Source organism: Aspergillus flavus, chromosome 7, assembly GCF_009017415.1.
Source record: "Aspergillus flavus chromosome 7, complete sequence".
Classification (NCBI taxonomy): domain Eukaryota; kingdom Fungi; phylum Ascomycota; class Eurotiomycetes; order Eurotiales; family Aspergillaceae; genus Aspergillus; species Aspergillus flavus.
In genome coordinates this window covers 1,960,982-1,975,534 of record NC_092404.1, presented here as the reverse complement: position 1 = coordinate 1,975,534, position 14,553 = coordinate 1,960,982, and the positions used below count along the sequence as shown (strand labels likewise).

At 47.9% G+C, this 14,553-nt stretch overlaps 7 protein-coding genes across 7 annotated transcripts; 3 read left to right on the top strand and 4 right to left on the bottom strand.

Annotated features, from left to right (window-relative positions):
* Nucleotides 1-288: 288 nt before the first annotated feature.
* On the bottom strand, nucleotides 289-2,736 carry F9C07_2262865 (heterokaryon incompatibility protein-domain-containing protein; the record flags this gene model as incomplete). Its single annotated transcript, XM_071510166.1, has 6 exons — nucleotides 289-460; nucleotides 515-1,135; nucleotides 1,159-1,329; nucleotides 1,448-1,986; nucleotides 2,040-2,321; nucleotides 2,413-2,736. 6 exons carry the CDS (start codon nucleotides 2,734-2,736, stop codon nucleotides 289-291), a joined length of 2,109 nt encoding a protein of 702 aa, XP_071367036.1.
* Nucleotides 2,737-4,128: 1,392 nt separating this feature from the next.
* Nucleotides 4,129-5,535, top strand: F9C07_2281031 (putative acetyl xylan esterase). Its single transcript, XM_041294781.2, has 3 exons — nucleotides 4,129-4,504; nucleotides 4,555-4,811; nucleotides 4,875-5,535. Exons 1-3 carry the CDS (start codon nucleotides 4,294-4,296, stop codon nucleotides 5,328-5,330), a joined length of 924 nt encoding a protein of 307 aa, XP_041150427.1. The 5' UTR covers nucleotides 4,129-4,293; the 3' UTR covers nucleotides 5,331-5,535.
* F9C07_2281030 (carboxylic acid transport protein) lies at nucleotides 5,536-9,690 on the bottom strand. The gene is made up of 5 exons (XM_041294788.2): nucleotides 7,248-9,690; nucleotides 7,066-7,196; nucleotides 6,835-7,013; nucleotides 6,411-6,759; nucleotides 5,536-6,359 (listed from the first exon to the last, which is right to left on the bottom strand). The coding sequence occupies exons 1-5, from the start codon at nucleotides 7,919-7,921 to the stop codon at nucleotides 6,037-6,039; spliced, it is 1,656 nt and encodes a 551-aa protein (XP_041150426.2). The 5' UTR covers nucleotides 7,922-9,690; the 3' UTR covers nucleotides 5,536-6,036.
* On the top strand, nucleotides 7,946-8,266 carry F9C07_5882 (uncharacterized protein; the record flags this gene model as incomplete). Its single annotated transcript, XM_071511409.1, has 1 exon — nucleotides 7,946-8,266. The coding sequence occupies one exon, from the start codon at nucleotides 7,946-7,948 to the stop codon at nucleotides 8,264-8,266; it is 321 nt and encodes a 106-aa protein (XP_071367035.1).
* Nucleotides 9,691-9,794: 104 nt separating the features above from the next.
* Nucleotides 9,795-11,633, bottom strand: atmP (putative cytochrome P450; the record flags this gene model as incomplete). The annotated part of the gene is made up of 6 exons (XM_041294787.2): nucleotides 9,795-10,213; nucleotides 10,272-10,889; nucleotides 10,940-11,008; nucleotides 11,068-11,152; nucleotides 11,214-11,339; nucleotides 11,391-11,633. The coding sequence occupies 6 exons, from the start codon at nucleotides 11,631-11,633 to the stop codon at nucleotides 9,795-9,797; spliced, it is 1,560 nt and encodes a 519-aa protein (XP_041150425.2).
* A 227-nt stretch (nucleotides 11,634-11,860) lies between these two features.
* Nucleotides 11,861-13,460, bottom strand: atmA. Its single transcript, XM_071508460.1, has 2 exons — nucleotides 12,933-13,460; nucleotides 11,861-12,866 (listed from the first exon to the last, which is right to left on the bottom strand). Exons 1-2 carry the CDS (start codon nucleotides 13,277-13,279, stop codon nucleotides 12,089-12,091), a joined length of 1,125 nt encoding a protein of 374 aa, XP_071367034.1. The 5' UTR covers nucleotides 13,280-13,460; the 3' UTR covers nucleotides 11,861-12,088.
* Nucleotides 13,461-13,641: 181 nt separating this feature from the next.
* Nucleotides 13,642-14,434, top strand: atmB (uncharacterized protein; the record flags this gene model as incomplete). The annotated part of the gene is made up of 2 exons (XM_041294780.1): nucleotides 13,642-14,159; nucleotides 14,221-14,434. 2 exons carry the CDS (start codon nucleotides 13,642-13,644, stop codon nucleotides 14,432-14,434), a joined length of 732 nt encoding a protein of 243 aa, XP_041150424.1.
* Between the last annotated feature and the right edge of the window lie 119 nt (nucleotides 14,435-14,553).

The window sequence follows — 14,553 nt, the reverse complement described above, 5'->3', positions numbered from 1 at the left end:
AGTCGCTAAGGGTAGGAGAAAGACTGGAGCCCTTGCAGCTTTACCCGCTATTAGTCCAGTCCAGAGGAGCATAATCGGTGAACTTATTTATTGGAGTAAGCAAGGGTGGTAGTTACAAGAGGTCAAAGTTAATCAAAGAAGTGATCCGCATCTTCGGAAGTCTATACAACCTCGCAGGGCTGATTACTGAGCTCAGCTGCGGCCAGGCGAGGCATACTAGTGATAAGACTTTAAAGACCTGAGGATACAAACCAGGCCCTATGAGAGCCAGCTATCTACAATCTCACACTATTCCGAAATCTCATCCATTCCACTCATCCAGCATAAAGTTGACGGTGCCATACGTTCAAAGCGTCGCCTCCTTGTCAAAAGCATCCCAATACTCCCCCTTATGTCATTGCCGCACCCAGCATTTCCTGCGGCGATTCTGGGTATGTCTTTTAAGAGGGGTATAGAACTGCTGTTTCAATGGTCAACTAGCGGTAGGATCTGCGCTATTATATTACTTCCACACCCAGTATTGCTTGCCGCGATTTTCAATGTATGTTCTAGGATGTGTGAAGGATTGTCGCTCATTCGATCAGATAGCCTCAATAGCAGCACCATTATAAGACCACCACATCCAGTGTTTCCTGCAGAAACTTTTACCACGTCTTCGGATATCGGTAGATTGTCGTCTTTTTCATGAACGAGATCTGCTAGCAGCAGCAATATATCAATCCCACACACCGTGTTTCCAGCTGCAATTTTTACCACATCTTCAGAGATTGGTAAGTGGTGGCCTCTTTCAAACGAAAGTTGTAACAGCTGTCTCATAACATCACCATCAAATTGAGTGTTTCCTGCTGCAACTTTTACCACATCTTCCGAGATTAGTACGTTGTTGTCTCTATGATCAAGCAGCTTTATTAGCTGCCCCATTATGTTGCTTCCCCAAGCAATGTTTCCCGCCACCATCCTTATCACTCTTTCACTAACTGGGAGATTTGATCCAACTTTTTTAAATAGGAATCCCATGATTCGGTTCCCATGAGCCCCTGCCTCGGTAGCTGTCATCATGATATCCTCGGTGATGAGTGCTAAGTCATGTGGCCTTTTCTTTCCAAAATTCATATCTGTTATCGGCACTGCGTCCCTGAAATTCCTCGCACTTGTGACTGGTTCTGTTCCCCTGAATTCGCCCGCGACACTTCCCAGTCCCAAACGAGGAGTATATCTCGGAGGAAACTTCCTTCTGCATGCAGAGGCTGTTGTATTTGTATATCGACATTTCCTCCCATGTGCTTTTCCTTGCGAGGAGCTGCACTGATCATTTTAACAGTAAATAATCTTCACATATAGTGACGATACTTGGCCTTGAAGCTCCATAAAATCACCCTCTTGAATCGATCTTGCCGTAGCTTGGAGTGTCCATCGAGTACGCCATTCAGTCTTATAGCGTATTGACCTTGGCGAAGTATTAAAGAAAATCTGCACGCATTGTCTATCATATCGAGAACTGTCACTGTCCACTGAGTCTATTCGACCCAAGATATATCCCCTACCCTGGATTACAGCTATTTCCCTATCGGGCCAGGTCTCCAGAGAATGGATTCCTGGGAGGATTGATGTAATGACCCTCTCGAATAATATATTCCAGGGTAGCTGATAGTTGGGTAATAGAGCGGCTTTGATCGAGTCATCAAAGCTCATCCCGAGTAAGGCGTATATTTTATCGTGTTTCTTGGTAGCCCCCCAGGTGTGATACATGTCAATCAGTTCCCCTAAAGATAGCATTCCGTGTGGCTGTGTCACGTAACCTGGCCTGGAGATTGCCCCCCTCATCAGATAGGTTATCGAGCGAATTATATTCTCTAAACCTGAATAAGCATCACCTTTATAAGAAAGGTTTAGCCCCGTCAAGCCCAAGACAAAGGTGATTCCATTGATTTTGAAATACCCACACATAACTAGAATAGATTGTGCAGCACTAATCTCTTGGAGTACCTGTATTGACGTATTAGCAAATATACCTATGAATATTAGAAAGTATTGCCTACCCAGACTCTCCGAAACCATGGTCGTTGGAGTAGCATCAAAACAGCAGTAGTATTTGTCTCCTTTCCCCATGGTGTGGTAGATTCACATCCGGAAGACGTATTCTTTGCAGCGAGACGGATAGTATCAAGCGCTCGATCGCTGTGATCTGCAGCCTTTCCAAGCCAAACTATTACATAGCTGGCTTTACAGTATATTGTTGGCATAAGCCGAATCTGATAGCCCTTTTCCTGGTTATCTTGCTGGTTTATACACACTGCATCTACCCCTAACATGCGCGAAAGCTGATGATCTCGAAGATGTAATAGTGCCGCATAGAGGTTGTCCGTAACAGATACGGTAAGGCCATCTAGGTGTACTCTCACTGCCTCATACATATGACAGCGCCTCATATGGGAGATAGCAACTGCCTGTTAGCGGTAGAGAGTAGTTGATAAGCTGGCAGTTGATTGAGGAGGTGTCGTGTGTATCGGGCAGTAGGACAAGGACGCGAATAATACAGGAACCTGTTGGAAGTGGGGAATATTTGTACCGGGGCATCGTATGTGATCTGTGTGTATGTGATATAGTACTTCTTAGAAGGGAAATTTGGAAATATTCGTTCGGCAGTGGTCCGAAGATTAGACCATGGCTTGGATTAAAACAAGCCAAAAGCAAAACGAAAATAAAAGAAAGAAAACCGAAAGGACAAATATTCATGGCAGTCTAAGTTAATAGTCCTTGTGGAACTTATTTATGCGCCAGGCCGGTGCCTTGGCTCCCACTCCAATTATCTAAACCAGGTACAGCTCTTGCTGGCACCTAGGTTTACTAACCTTTAATTCAATGGGGTACTGTAGTATGTGCCGAAGAAATTAAGTTGATATTTGTATACCCTCCCGAGCATATCCATAAGTTCTGATTCGTGATGATCAAACCAAATCTGGTCGTTCTGCCACTATATGGCCAGTACAGAACCATCTCGGTAATATGCTCGAGTAGTGGGATCACAGCATCCAAAGCCTTTTTCAGGTCCGACGCGAATTCTTCAAGACGCTTCGTTTGTTCATTCCTGGGGCTGTATATGGAACCTGTATAAGCGTTAATGTTTCAAGGAAGGCATGGTGGCGTAGGATATGCAGGGCAAGGTAGATAGAGACTGAAAGGAAGGAGAAAGCAGAGGATGTTGTTCCTTAGAGGAAGGAGAGGAGAAACGGCGTGAATTATTGAGGGATAGTTATTCATCAAGGCATTTACCGAGCTACTCGTTAACCTATAGGCTAACGGGAAAAGCCTTTTGTTCACTTGCACATTCAGCTCAATACGGCACAGAGAAGATAGTAGGAAATATGTGGTGATGTATGTACAACCTGGGCTTGAAACCCAAAGTCTCTCACAAACTTTAGGATTGGCATTATCCAAGTCCAGTCCTTGATTATGAAAGTCTTTAGATTCCAAGCTTGGATAGTCCCACATCTACGGGAGACGAATATACAGGCAGAACAGTGCTGCATCCGGTCACACAGATTATACTAGTACAATCGACCAGTGACAGACTGTAGCGTATGTCACTCATCCCTCTCTGTCAGTCAGTCTTTTCCTAGTTAGTAATCGAGAAACATTTCCTTCGAGCTTGGTTCGCCGATACCATTGCAAAGGTTACAAAATCCGCAACGCGAACCTGCTATGAATCTACACAGCCATTCACAACCACTAGTACCGAACTCAGCCTGGATGCCAAAATAGCCTAGATTTCAGATTGAAACTGTTTCTTCTGCCTAAATGGCCGGATATACTGGAAAATATCAAACTGCAAATCCCCCGCATGGGGAGCCTGTACCTGAAACACGATCGACCAATGAGCCGAAAGCAAGTATATCTGGCACAATTCGTCACGGAGTATTAGCCGAACGGCATTTTCCTCGGCACTGCCGTCTGCTGAATTGCTAAATTGAAATTAGGACAAGGAATTCTGCGACAGTAGTGATGTACACCCCTGTAAATGCGGGATGGAATTGAGCGTCAAGATTGGAAGGGAGAATTCCGTTCGTCCGGGAGCAGATGACCTGACTGTGAATAAGTCCGGGTACCGAGAAATTAACCAAATGGACAATAGAAAGGGCGTGTGATGCTGTACTGCTATAATGAGAGTGTCATGAGGACTGGTATGAGGTATTTAAGGACTACATCTCGCTGTTATGGCACGATGAAGAAAAATCTCAGCAAGAGCTTCAATATCATACCCTGGGCATAACCTCGCTCACTACAACAATAAACATGATCCTCTTGTCATACCTCCTCACCTATCTTCTCTGTGCCCTCACCTGCAGTGCCAGAGCTATACACAATGGCCGATCCCTAATCCCAAGAGCAGGATCCCTTGAACAAGTCACCGACTTCGGCGACAACCCTAGCAACGTTAAGATGTACATCTACGTGCCCACGAACCTGGCCTCTAATCCCGGGATAATAGTTGCAATTCACTACTGTGCGCACTCCTCTACCTATACCTGCATAGCATACTAACAATACTCAAAGGCACAGGAACCGCCCAAGCATACTACCAAGGCTCCCCTTACGCGCAACTAGCCGAAACACACGGCTTCATCGTCATCTACCCTGAAAGCCCTTACGAAGGAACATGCTGGGACGTCAGCTCCCAAGCAACCCTCACCCACAACGGAGGCGGAAACAGTAACTCCATCGCCAACATGGTAACCTGGACGACCAAGCAGTATAATGCCGATTCCAGCAAGGTGTTCGTAACGGGTACTAGTTCTGGTGCCATGATGACCGTATGTTCACCGACCTTCTAAACCCCTAGTCCCCTCATGCACAGTACTAACCGATAATATTAGAATGTTATGGCAGCAACATACCCCGACCTCTTCGCCGCCGGAATCGCCTACGCCGGCGTCCCAGCCGGCTGCTTCCTCTCAACCGCCGACCAACCCGACGCCTGGAACTCGACCTGCGCGCAGGGCCAATCTATCACCACTCCGGAGCACTGGGCTAGTATCGCCGAGGCCATGTACCCCGACTATAGTGGCTCGCGGCCCAAGATGCAAATCTACCACGGTAATGTCGATACCACCTTGTATCCGCAGAACTACGAGGAAACGTGTAAGCAATGGGCAGGCGTCTTCGGGTATAACTATGATGCTCCCGAATCGACTGAGTCGAATACTCCCGAGGCAAACTGGAGCAGGACTACTTGGGGGCCGAATCTCCAGGGTATTTTGGCTGGCGGTGTTGGTCATAATATACAGATTCATGGGGATGAGGATATGAAGTGGTTTGGGTTTACGAATTAGCTTTTTATGATATCGTTGTTCGTGTTTGAGTGCTTTCTTTGGGATGTGGGCTGTTTTCTGGAGTAGTGTTTTTCAATGATTGACTGAACTTACACGGAATTATTCTGTTCATACGAGGAGTAGGTAATCTGTAGCGTGCTATTTTTTGCGCCTATCACAGAAAATGGAGTAGGTCCAATTAACTGATCACATAAGGGACTGATTCGCCTGCTTTAATGCGTTATCGCACACCAAGACGCAGAAATCATATCAACAATCCTAACCCGGACTGCTTCAGCCCTAATGCAACGTGTCCAATGTTAGGAAATACATCCCACGTCCATCTACTTGGCAAGAAATGCACTCCGGACTTCCCCGCAGCATTCTTTGTCGATCAAAAATGGAGCTCGGAGGATTTCCCAGTACGGTAATCCGCCATCTCTACAATGGTCTCTAGGCCCGATACACAACGGCTAGTTTATCATTTCTTGTTTGGGCTCTTATCGGTCCGAGGCTCTTCCTTTTGGACCGGTAGTTACTCTTTCTTTCGTAGCCGTGGGTTGGTTGTTCAACTATACAGCCCAAAGCTAATGAGTACGCAGAGCCATGTTTCTAGTAAAACAGTAAATGTAAATAATCGTATATCTAAACTATGATATAGATCCATCCTCTAGTCAGGTATTGGGTATCGCTCATTCCAGTGTCCATCGTAGTTAGCTTATCAAGCTTAAATCTTCTCTACCTTCTCAACCTTCTCTTCCGTAGCCTTTTGCTCCGTCATATCACCCTTCTCCTCGTCAAGGACTTTCTGCGGTTCAGACTGTTCAACACCCGCAACAGCAGTCTCGAATCTTCGTCCACGTTTCTCGGGTCCGAATGCCGTGGTGACCATGATTCCTGTCGCGATAATAGCCGTAGCCACGCCCATGGTTGGCCCGTAAGCGGGCGCCGGCTTACCAGTCGAACCAGTGATGAAGGTCTTTTCGGCGACGGCGTTGACGATTTGTGCGGAGGGCGATGAGATCATGTTTCCCACTTGGTAGGTAATTCCTGTTCCGTATTAGACATTTTGTTCACTGAACTGGGATGGTGGAAATATACCAGGAAAAGAGGACCGGAAAGCCGGTGGCGAGAGCTCATTCAGATGAATTGGGATAACACCCCAGGCGCCCTGAACAAAGAATTGCATGAAGAATCCCGTTGCGCTCAACGCGCGTTCACCCTCTGGGAGGATCCAGGCTGGGATAAGAATGCCCGAAATCAAGGCCGAAACGATGATGGCTCGTCGGCGGCCAAAGAACTGGGACAGGTATCCGATGATTGTTCCACCGACGCAGGCACCGGTTTTCATGAGGATGGATGCGCGGGAGGCGCCGGCATTTTCCATTCCCTTTTGCGTCAACATGAACGTGGTGTAGGAGTCTTGTGAAGTGTGGGAGTAGTAGTTGAACTAGGGCTGTTAGTCTGATTTACTCTTTATGACGGTCGTTGAGTCTTTGGATTGGGAAAATGAATGGAAGCTTACCCAGGTCATGAGAATAATGGCATACACACACATCTTCCACTCCTGGCCCAGCATCTGCTTGGTTTCTTTCCAGAATGCCCCGGCGCTCATGGACTTCTTGCCGGCCTTCTTGGCTTCGAGGAATTGCTTCGACTCGGGGAAGAAGATGCGGATAATTCCCACACCAATGGAGATGCCAGCTAAGCGACCGTTAGTCTGGATCTATAATCTGTGTATGGAAAAGGTACTGACCTGCAGCCCAGAACACCGTCTTCCAACTATCGGTAGCTCCACCAACTCCGAGGTTGGCACAGGCGGCAAAGACATATCCCAGGGAATATCCCTGTTGCAGAATGCCCGACATGAGACCACGAGCATTAACGCTAAGATACATGAGTCAATCGGAAAGATTGTGATCCAGCCGCGACACTTACGGGCAATGTTCCAGAGCCATGGCGATGGCATTCCCATAGACACCTCCCATGAAAAGACCAAATAGACTCCGTACGGCCAAGAACTGCTGGAATGTGTGACTGTAGATGGTCGCAATCTGTAGCACTCCCAATACAATCATGTTCAACACCATAGGCCATTTGCGACCAAACTTGTCACCAGCCAGACCAAAAAAGGCAGCACCAACACTTCGCAGAAGAAGGGTCAGTGTAATTGCCGTGGAAATTTCTGTTTTCGAGCGGTTGTAATATTTGGCCAGTTTCACTTGTTGGATGGACAGTGCGTGAAAGTCGAACGCATCTGCCGTCCACGCCGTCAAGCCAACCAAGAAGAACAACCAATCGCGGGCACCGAGCTGAGCAAACAAGCTTATAGGATTCACGATGGGATCGGGCTCTTGCCATTCAGTACGAGTCTCCCCGTACTCGTTGGTCACCACGACTCGTTGCTTCCACTTGAACAGATCGCCCCATGCTTGCTTTGCTGTGGCTAGAATACCCGTGGGGATGGGCTCCGCTGGCTCGTTTGTAGTACCCATGTTGCCAGGTGCTCCTCGATAAACAGGAAAGACAAGGAAAAACAGAAGTGGGCTGTTTCGAAAGCGGGCGAGAATAATAACTTCTTTAAGTCGCGCAACGACATCATGATTACACATTCCCCGGGGACCTCTTTATACATAATGGTAGAGATTTCATTCCCACCCATGGTGCTGTCCCTACTGGGAAGTAATGTGCCCAGCCCACCTGATGCATTGAGATCAGTCCCCACGAATCCCCAGGTTACAGGCCAACATTCCCCGCGAAAAGCTTCCAATCTTATTGAGCCAAGATCCCGCCAAGCAGCTAAGGCTGAAGTGGTCGTCAAGCGTCCCCAGCACTGGCAAGCCACACTAGTCAGAGTTGCCGTTCAAGGTGGTATCTCCTCTGTAATCGGCCCGCCCTTGATGCCCAGAGGCGCTAAGTATCCCAATCCCAACCTGGACGCGGGGGGGTCGGAGTGAATTGGTGTGACGACAATGGAACCAATTGAACCCTCGGATTCACACAAAGGAGGACAGCAAATTAGGGTCAGAAGGTCATGGGCAGGATCCGTGGGCCTCACGTCCACGAAAGAATGGCACCTCGTGCGCGAAAAATTGTATCAGCCAAGAGGTTTAGTTTTGAGTCAATTTTAAACTTATTTCCCCCATGCGCTTGTGGGGGTTGTTTTTTGTTCTCTTTCTCCTGGAGTGTGGAGGTCGTACAATACTGGAGGGAACAGAAGCACTACATGACCCTCATTTGAATGTTTGTAAATGGCCTGAGGTCAGCCACGTTCATGATTCTGGCCTCTGAATCGGTTGGGTAATTGTTTGGATGACCTGATCAGCATGTATCCACCTCCTTACATCTCAACCGAGCATTCTTCAAGACACATCGTGTCGAAGGGCAGGCATTCGCATCCTGTGTTAAGATTTTACCTCGGTGTCCCCATCGCGGAATCCCTCCGACGACGGCATCTCAGCTTTCAAATCGTAAATGGCTGATAACCACCCGATACTTCTTCGGGAGACTGGGTCGGCTTTCACCTCGCGTGTCTGGGCGAGCCTCAAGACTTCGCCCCGCCGAAGATCCGGAGAAGCCCCTCGTGGCGCCTCTTGGCGCTCAAGGCTTCGTAACAGAAGCAAGTCTTGGAAAAACGTTGTCAAGAACCAGCGGAAGGCTTGACCGTGGGAACCAAACTTAACTCGTCGGTTGGATTCGGGAGCATGGCACAAAGAAAATCGTAAGATGCTATCATCGAAAAAACTCGTATGGGGACGAGTGGTGGTGGAAGTCACTCTTGGTCCTGGCGGAGAGATTTTCCTTTCGGGATTGTCTTGTCGCAAATCACACCTTTGGCGCTTCGTATATTCCCTGTCAAGCTAACCAGCCACTTATCCCGTTGTGATAAAGCAACTGCGACTAGTTCTCTGGTCCTTATTGGTCGGGGGGTATCTATTGATGTGGGCCAACGCTGTCCATCCCGTTCGAGATGTTGGTTTATGCTCATCATTTCTATTTTGGGTTACTCCTTTGACTAGTAGAATTGGAATTCAAACGCGTGAGGTGCTCAATACTGCTTTTGGAAGCTAAGAAATTACCTCAGTGGTAAATTGGTTCCTCTAGTAGGGTTAAACAAGATTTAAGCAAATGAGTGTCGTTGGTTTGAAGTTAGGGTTAATCGGTGGGGCCGGAATATATATTGCGCGGTACACTTCTTGTCAAATCCCTCGGTTTTCGTGCACTCAGTACCTGACAAATTGTATTTACGCAGGCATTAGTAGACAAAGAGCTCCCCTATCACTGGAGTTGGTACAATCCTAGTATAAAGAAATGACTCCACAAAGGGAGCCAGGCTTAGAGGGAGCAGACTCCCGAATTCACCGTAATCGAGGCAGACTACATCACGACGGGAGAAGATAGAGCATGGCATTTGTGATACTAGCTGATCTGGAACACAGACATATCCTATGCATTAATGAAACTCTGGACACATGTCTTATCCAACTACGCTGTACTCCGCGATCCAGTACGCTTTCGCACGTACACATCCACAGAGGTATTGGGAACGATCTTATCACCTAGCAACATATTCTTCGGCCTTCCTACTTGATCAGGCCCAAATCGAAATTCATACTCCACAAGGAATCGACTGAGAATGGCCTTCAAGACAAAAGTTGCGAAGAAGCGACCGGGACATGCATACCGACCCAGGCCGAAGTGCATGCTTGTAGCACTGGTGTGGACAAACTGGGACTGAGCTTTGTCCCCATCGACGTAGCGGAATGCATCGAAAGTGGTAGGGTCTGAGACGTACTTGGTATCCATGCCGATGGGTCCAGATGCCATGCAAATATGGGTACCTTTTGGAAGTCGGAGGCCATCAGAGAGGACTAGGTCTTTTTTCACCACCCGGTGGAACGATACTAAGCAATGGGAAATTAGTATGTAGTAAGGAGCATGGTAGAGATGTAGATAACGTACGCTCGCCCGGGGGATTAAAGCGCTGCGACTCCTTGAGAAAGCTATCCAATCGCCGAAGCGAAACCAGACTACTATAACTGGAAGACTTCCAGTCGGGCATGACCTCCTGGATCTCCTGACGGAGGGGCTCAAGCCACTGAGGCATCGTGATAAGATCATACAACCCATGAGTGATAGACATGGCGCTTGTATGCACTACTGCCATACTAGTCAAACCCAGCAGACGATGAGCGATATTGCCTGGATCGCCCTCTTTATCATTCTGGGCTAGATCTATCATCCACTGGAGGAAATCATCCGGCTTCTCATAGTCTGGATCTGCCGACGCTTGCCTCTGCCGGCGCTTCACTACCTCTGGGCCGAGGAGCTCATCTTGGACGTATCGTAGCTGTGTATCCAGACTGCGGCTGCTGGGTAACATTGGCCCAATGATCGGGTGGAGGAAGCTTGGTATGGGACGTAGAAGTGTGATTGTCATGAATATATTTTTAGTAAAGTCGATTGAGGCAGTCAGCCATTTCTCAGTACGGCAGATTTCTGGTCCGACAAACACACGGGCACCGGCTCGAGCGACTAGGCGGAGGAAAACCTCATATGGTCTGATTAGGGCCCATTTATCTATGACTTGTTAAGGCCTACGCATGCGGTATAAGTTAAGTTGAACGTACCTTCGCACTCTGGCATCTCAACAGCAAAGCCATGATCTAATTCGTCTATAATCCTTGGTATCAACCGGCCTGATCGAGCCTCGTATCAGCAATGTATCCAAACGCCTGGTGCGGTAAGATTGCCCTACTGATGGCAGGAGTCAGGCGCTTTTGTATAACCTCGGTATGGAGGTGACTATCGTTCAGGATTGTCGTATACTTGCCAACATGATCCTAGAACAGCAGGCGTGTAAGCTATAGCCCATAGGACTTGAGGAAGTATTCTAGCTCTCACCTCGAACACCGCTTCTAAAGCGTTAAGCGTTGTGAGAGGTAGCTGCCGCAGTTCCTCCACATACTTATTCGATAATACGATAATATCCCCGTCCGGCTTGAGAAGGCGGAATGCCCGATCCTTATGCTATGACCGCTTAGTACGAAGCGCAATTTTCTCAGGTAATCATCTGCTCACCTGGCGATATCCCTTGTAAATCACAGTCGCCGCTGTTGAATTGAACCATACGCGACTCAGGAACTCCGGCAGATAAGGGTTGAAGAGTGTAACAGTTGGTACAGACACATTGCTGCGTTTCACGGGGCTGGGGATTATGAACCACAGAAACAGTATAACCAGAGTGACTACCAACAACATGGAACCATTCTCTACCTCGGACGGATAATTGATTTTGGCCAGCGTGGCGGTCAATTTGTCCATATCTATGGGTGTTCTGGAGTGATTCAAATCACTCTTTTCGCGATGGAGCAAATGACCCTTGTTTCACTCAATTGTGAAGCATACCCTACTTATCGCTGATTTCTCATGAATACCCCTCATCCAGCTTGCTACAAGGTCACACGGTAAGCCCCAGGACCACAGGCTCTGAGCTTACGTGCACTGATGTCTATATAGCAAGGATATCGCCGTCGGGTATCTCGGAGCTGACTTACGTGCGCAAGTCTGTCTTGCATGGTCGGAATAGTAACAACGAAGCAAGATAAACAAAGCCCTATAACAGGAGGTTTTATCTCAGTTATATTCCTAATTATTCTGCCTCGATGTCTCACACAGATTTGCAATATTCCAGTCACAAGCACGTTCCATAGTCCTGCTGATAGAGTTTCAATTGGACTTATTCGAAATCTGTCCGTCTCGGACTCTCGGATACGATATCATGTTGTCTTACTCTTAACACCTCGATTAGTGTTCTGCAGATACGAGGGCCCTTCCGATTCCCAGATGAGCCTAACAGCCGTAGCCGAGGGCCCGTCAATCAGAATCCATCCGAGCAACCGTAAGATGAGTCTGAATTTGTCGATCTCCAATTCAGCCCGGTGGCACTCTTGGATGTAGCGATCAGTGCTCCACACCATCGTGGCCGCTGCGGCGACACAATAGTCCCATTGAAGGAAGGCAAACAGTCCAGCCTCCAGGGCGCCAAGTCTTTGTGCGGGCTGATTCAAAAGTGGGAAGGCGACACCATAAGGACACAGGTACCAGAGGTTGCTTGATTGAGTGAGAGACTGGATCTTAGACGCCACAAATGCTGACAGCCATGCCATATGACAAAGACAAGAACAAGCAAACCCAAAGTGATACACAGAGAGCACCTGACGGCGTGCTGAGGCTTCTTTCCTGTGACCACGATTAATGAATAAGTGGTGGGTGGTCATGATGATGACAAAATATACTGGCCATCCCTGCCATGCCGCGATCACTTGTTGCTTGAAAAGAGGGGAAATCATAGCCGGCGCTGGCAGTGACATCATCACCAAGGGAAAGATATAGCTCATGATCATTGACACGACTAGACCGTGGTTGGATGTGGAATATGTTCCTGTAAGATGTAGGTTCTTCTTGGGCGGTCTGGCCCTAGAGGTTAGGGCAAAGTAACATGGTATCACAATTCCGGGACCAACTGCCTGCTGTGCAATACCTACAATAAGAGTTCTTACATGAGTTGAGTTATCAGCCTCGTGTTCCTTTTGGTTAGGACCGTCTTGGTGTGCGACTTACATTGCCATGCCGCGCATGAATGAACGTGTCCGATAGATATGGACCACAACGATCATCCAGATGCCAACCATACCTCCTGAAAAGCTCAGTCCCGTCAGGGATAAGCCGACATGGTGGCCCTGACTGATGGGCCAAAAGAAGATAACAATACTTTCTAGTATACCATCGAAAGCCTTTAGTCCAGTATATTCAGACAGAAGAGCGATATCCGATTCCCCAGGAAGCGCTCTAGTCGCCAGCTGATGCGAGAGAAGATTGAAAAATCCATTGTTGAATAGCGAGATGTACATCATGTAGAACGAGGTCATTGCCAATAGAAGGAACACGTAACGTAATACGGAGTCCATGTTGTAGAAAGGCTTGGTTGGAGTGCAGGCGTAGTTCAGACGTATGTTAGAATGACTTGATGATTGTTCGAAGCTTCTGACAGACCATAAATAGTAACCCGTCCATACGAATCAAGTGGACCGCCTATAAGGGCGCTCATGCCGCGCTTTGCACCTGAATAATATCTCGCTGAAGCACATAGGATGATTGGCTATCTTTACGCGTGGCAACGGATTAGTGGTATCGTTAGAAGTATTAAACTGGTTCCTGTGCCATTGGACTGTCTGAATAAACTCTCTCTGATTCTTTATTACATTTTTATAAGAGTAGAGTCTAGGACAAACAACACCCACGCGACCATACTTTGAATCCCACATCCACAATGGACGGATTTGGCTCATCACAGGCCCCAGCTGCGTATCGTGAAGTGGAATGGATCGCAGATGTTTTCGTCATAGGGATGGGGATCGGTTGGGTTATCAACTATGTCGGCATGGTCTACGGATCGCTCAAGGGCCGTACATATGGAATGGCTATCATGCCACTCTGTTGCAATATTGCATGGGAAATCGTGTATGGCCTTATCTACCCATCCAAGACATTGTATGAGCAAGGGGTCTTTCTAAGCGGTCTTACCATCAACCTGGGCGTCATATACACAGCAATTAAATTTGGGCCCAAGGAATGGACTCATGCGCCTTTGGTGATGCACAATCTGCCCCTGATTTTTATGCTGGGTATACTCGGCTTTCTCACAGGCCACCTTGCCCTAGCCGCGGAGATTGGCCCTGCATTGGCCTATAACTGGGGAGCTGCATTCTGTCAGCTGTTGCTCAGTGTTGGAGGACTCTGCCAGCTGATCAGTCGCGGAAGCACCCGAGGAGCCTCGTACACGCTCTGGTGAGTATTGCCCTGGCTGACTTGTAAATAGTGAATCCCATCGCGTGCTAATCTTAATTAGGCTTTCCCGATTCCTAGGATCTTTCTCCGTGGTGATTTCGGCCTGGTTGCGTTATAAATACTGGCCACAGGCATTTTCGTGGCTGGGAAAACCCCTGATATTGTGGTGCCTTTTTGCCTGGCTCGTTGTCGACGGTTCCTATGGGGTTTGCTTTTATTATGTCAAGCGGTATGAGCGGAGAATTGGGCACGATTCCGATCGGAAGACAGTCTAGACCGTGGGTGTTGGATGATTACTTCTGGGCATACGCCACTGATCGAGACACTGTGTAACTAGCTAGCTTTCGGATTCGTATTGAGCATATTCCTATAGTTTAAAACAATCATGTGGACT

What these genes read in the sequence shown, in the direction of transcription:
- F9C07_2281031 (XM_041294781.2), top strand. Translation starts at nt 4,294, where the DNA reads ATGATCCTCTTGTCATACCTCCTCACCTATCTTCTCTGTGCCCTCACC. An exon ending in AATAGTTGCAATTCACTACT is followed by an intron (nt 4,505 to 4,554) that starts GTGCGCACTCCT and finishes CAATACTCAAAG; the next exon opens with GCACAGGAACCGCCCAAGCA. An exon ending in GTTCTGGTGCCATGATGACC is followed by an intron (nt 4,812 to 4,874) that starts GTATGTTCACCG and finishes CGATAATATTAG; the next exon opens with AATGTTATGGCAGCAACATA.
- F9C07_2281030 (XM_041294788.2), bottom strand. Translation starts at nt 7,921, where the DNA reads ATGTGTAATCATGATGTCGTTGCGCGACTTAAAGAAGTTATTATTCTC. An exon ending in GACGGTGTTCTGGGCTGCAG is followed by an intron (nt 7,014 to 7,065) that starts GTCAGTACCTTT and finishes ACGGTCGCTTAG; the next exon opens with CTGGCATCTCCATTGGTGTG. An exon ending in TTTCCGGTCCTCTTTTCCTG is followed by an intron (nt 6,360 to 6,410) that starts GTATATTTCCAC and finishes AATACGGAACAG; the next exon opens with GAATTACCTACCAAGTGGGA.
- atmA (XM_071508460.1), bottom strand. Translation starts at nt 13,279, where the DNA reads ATGGACTCCGTATTACGTTACGTGTTCCTTCTATTGGCAATGACCTCG. An exon ending in TTCATGCGCGGCATGGCAAT is followed by an intron (nt 12,867 to 12,932) that starts GTAAGTCGCACA and finishes AACTCATGTAAG; the next exon opens with AACTCTTATTGTAGGTATTG.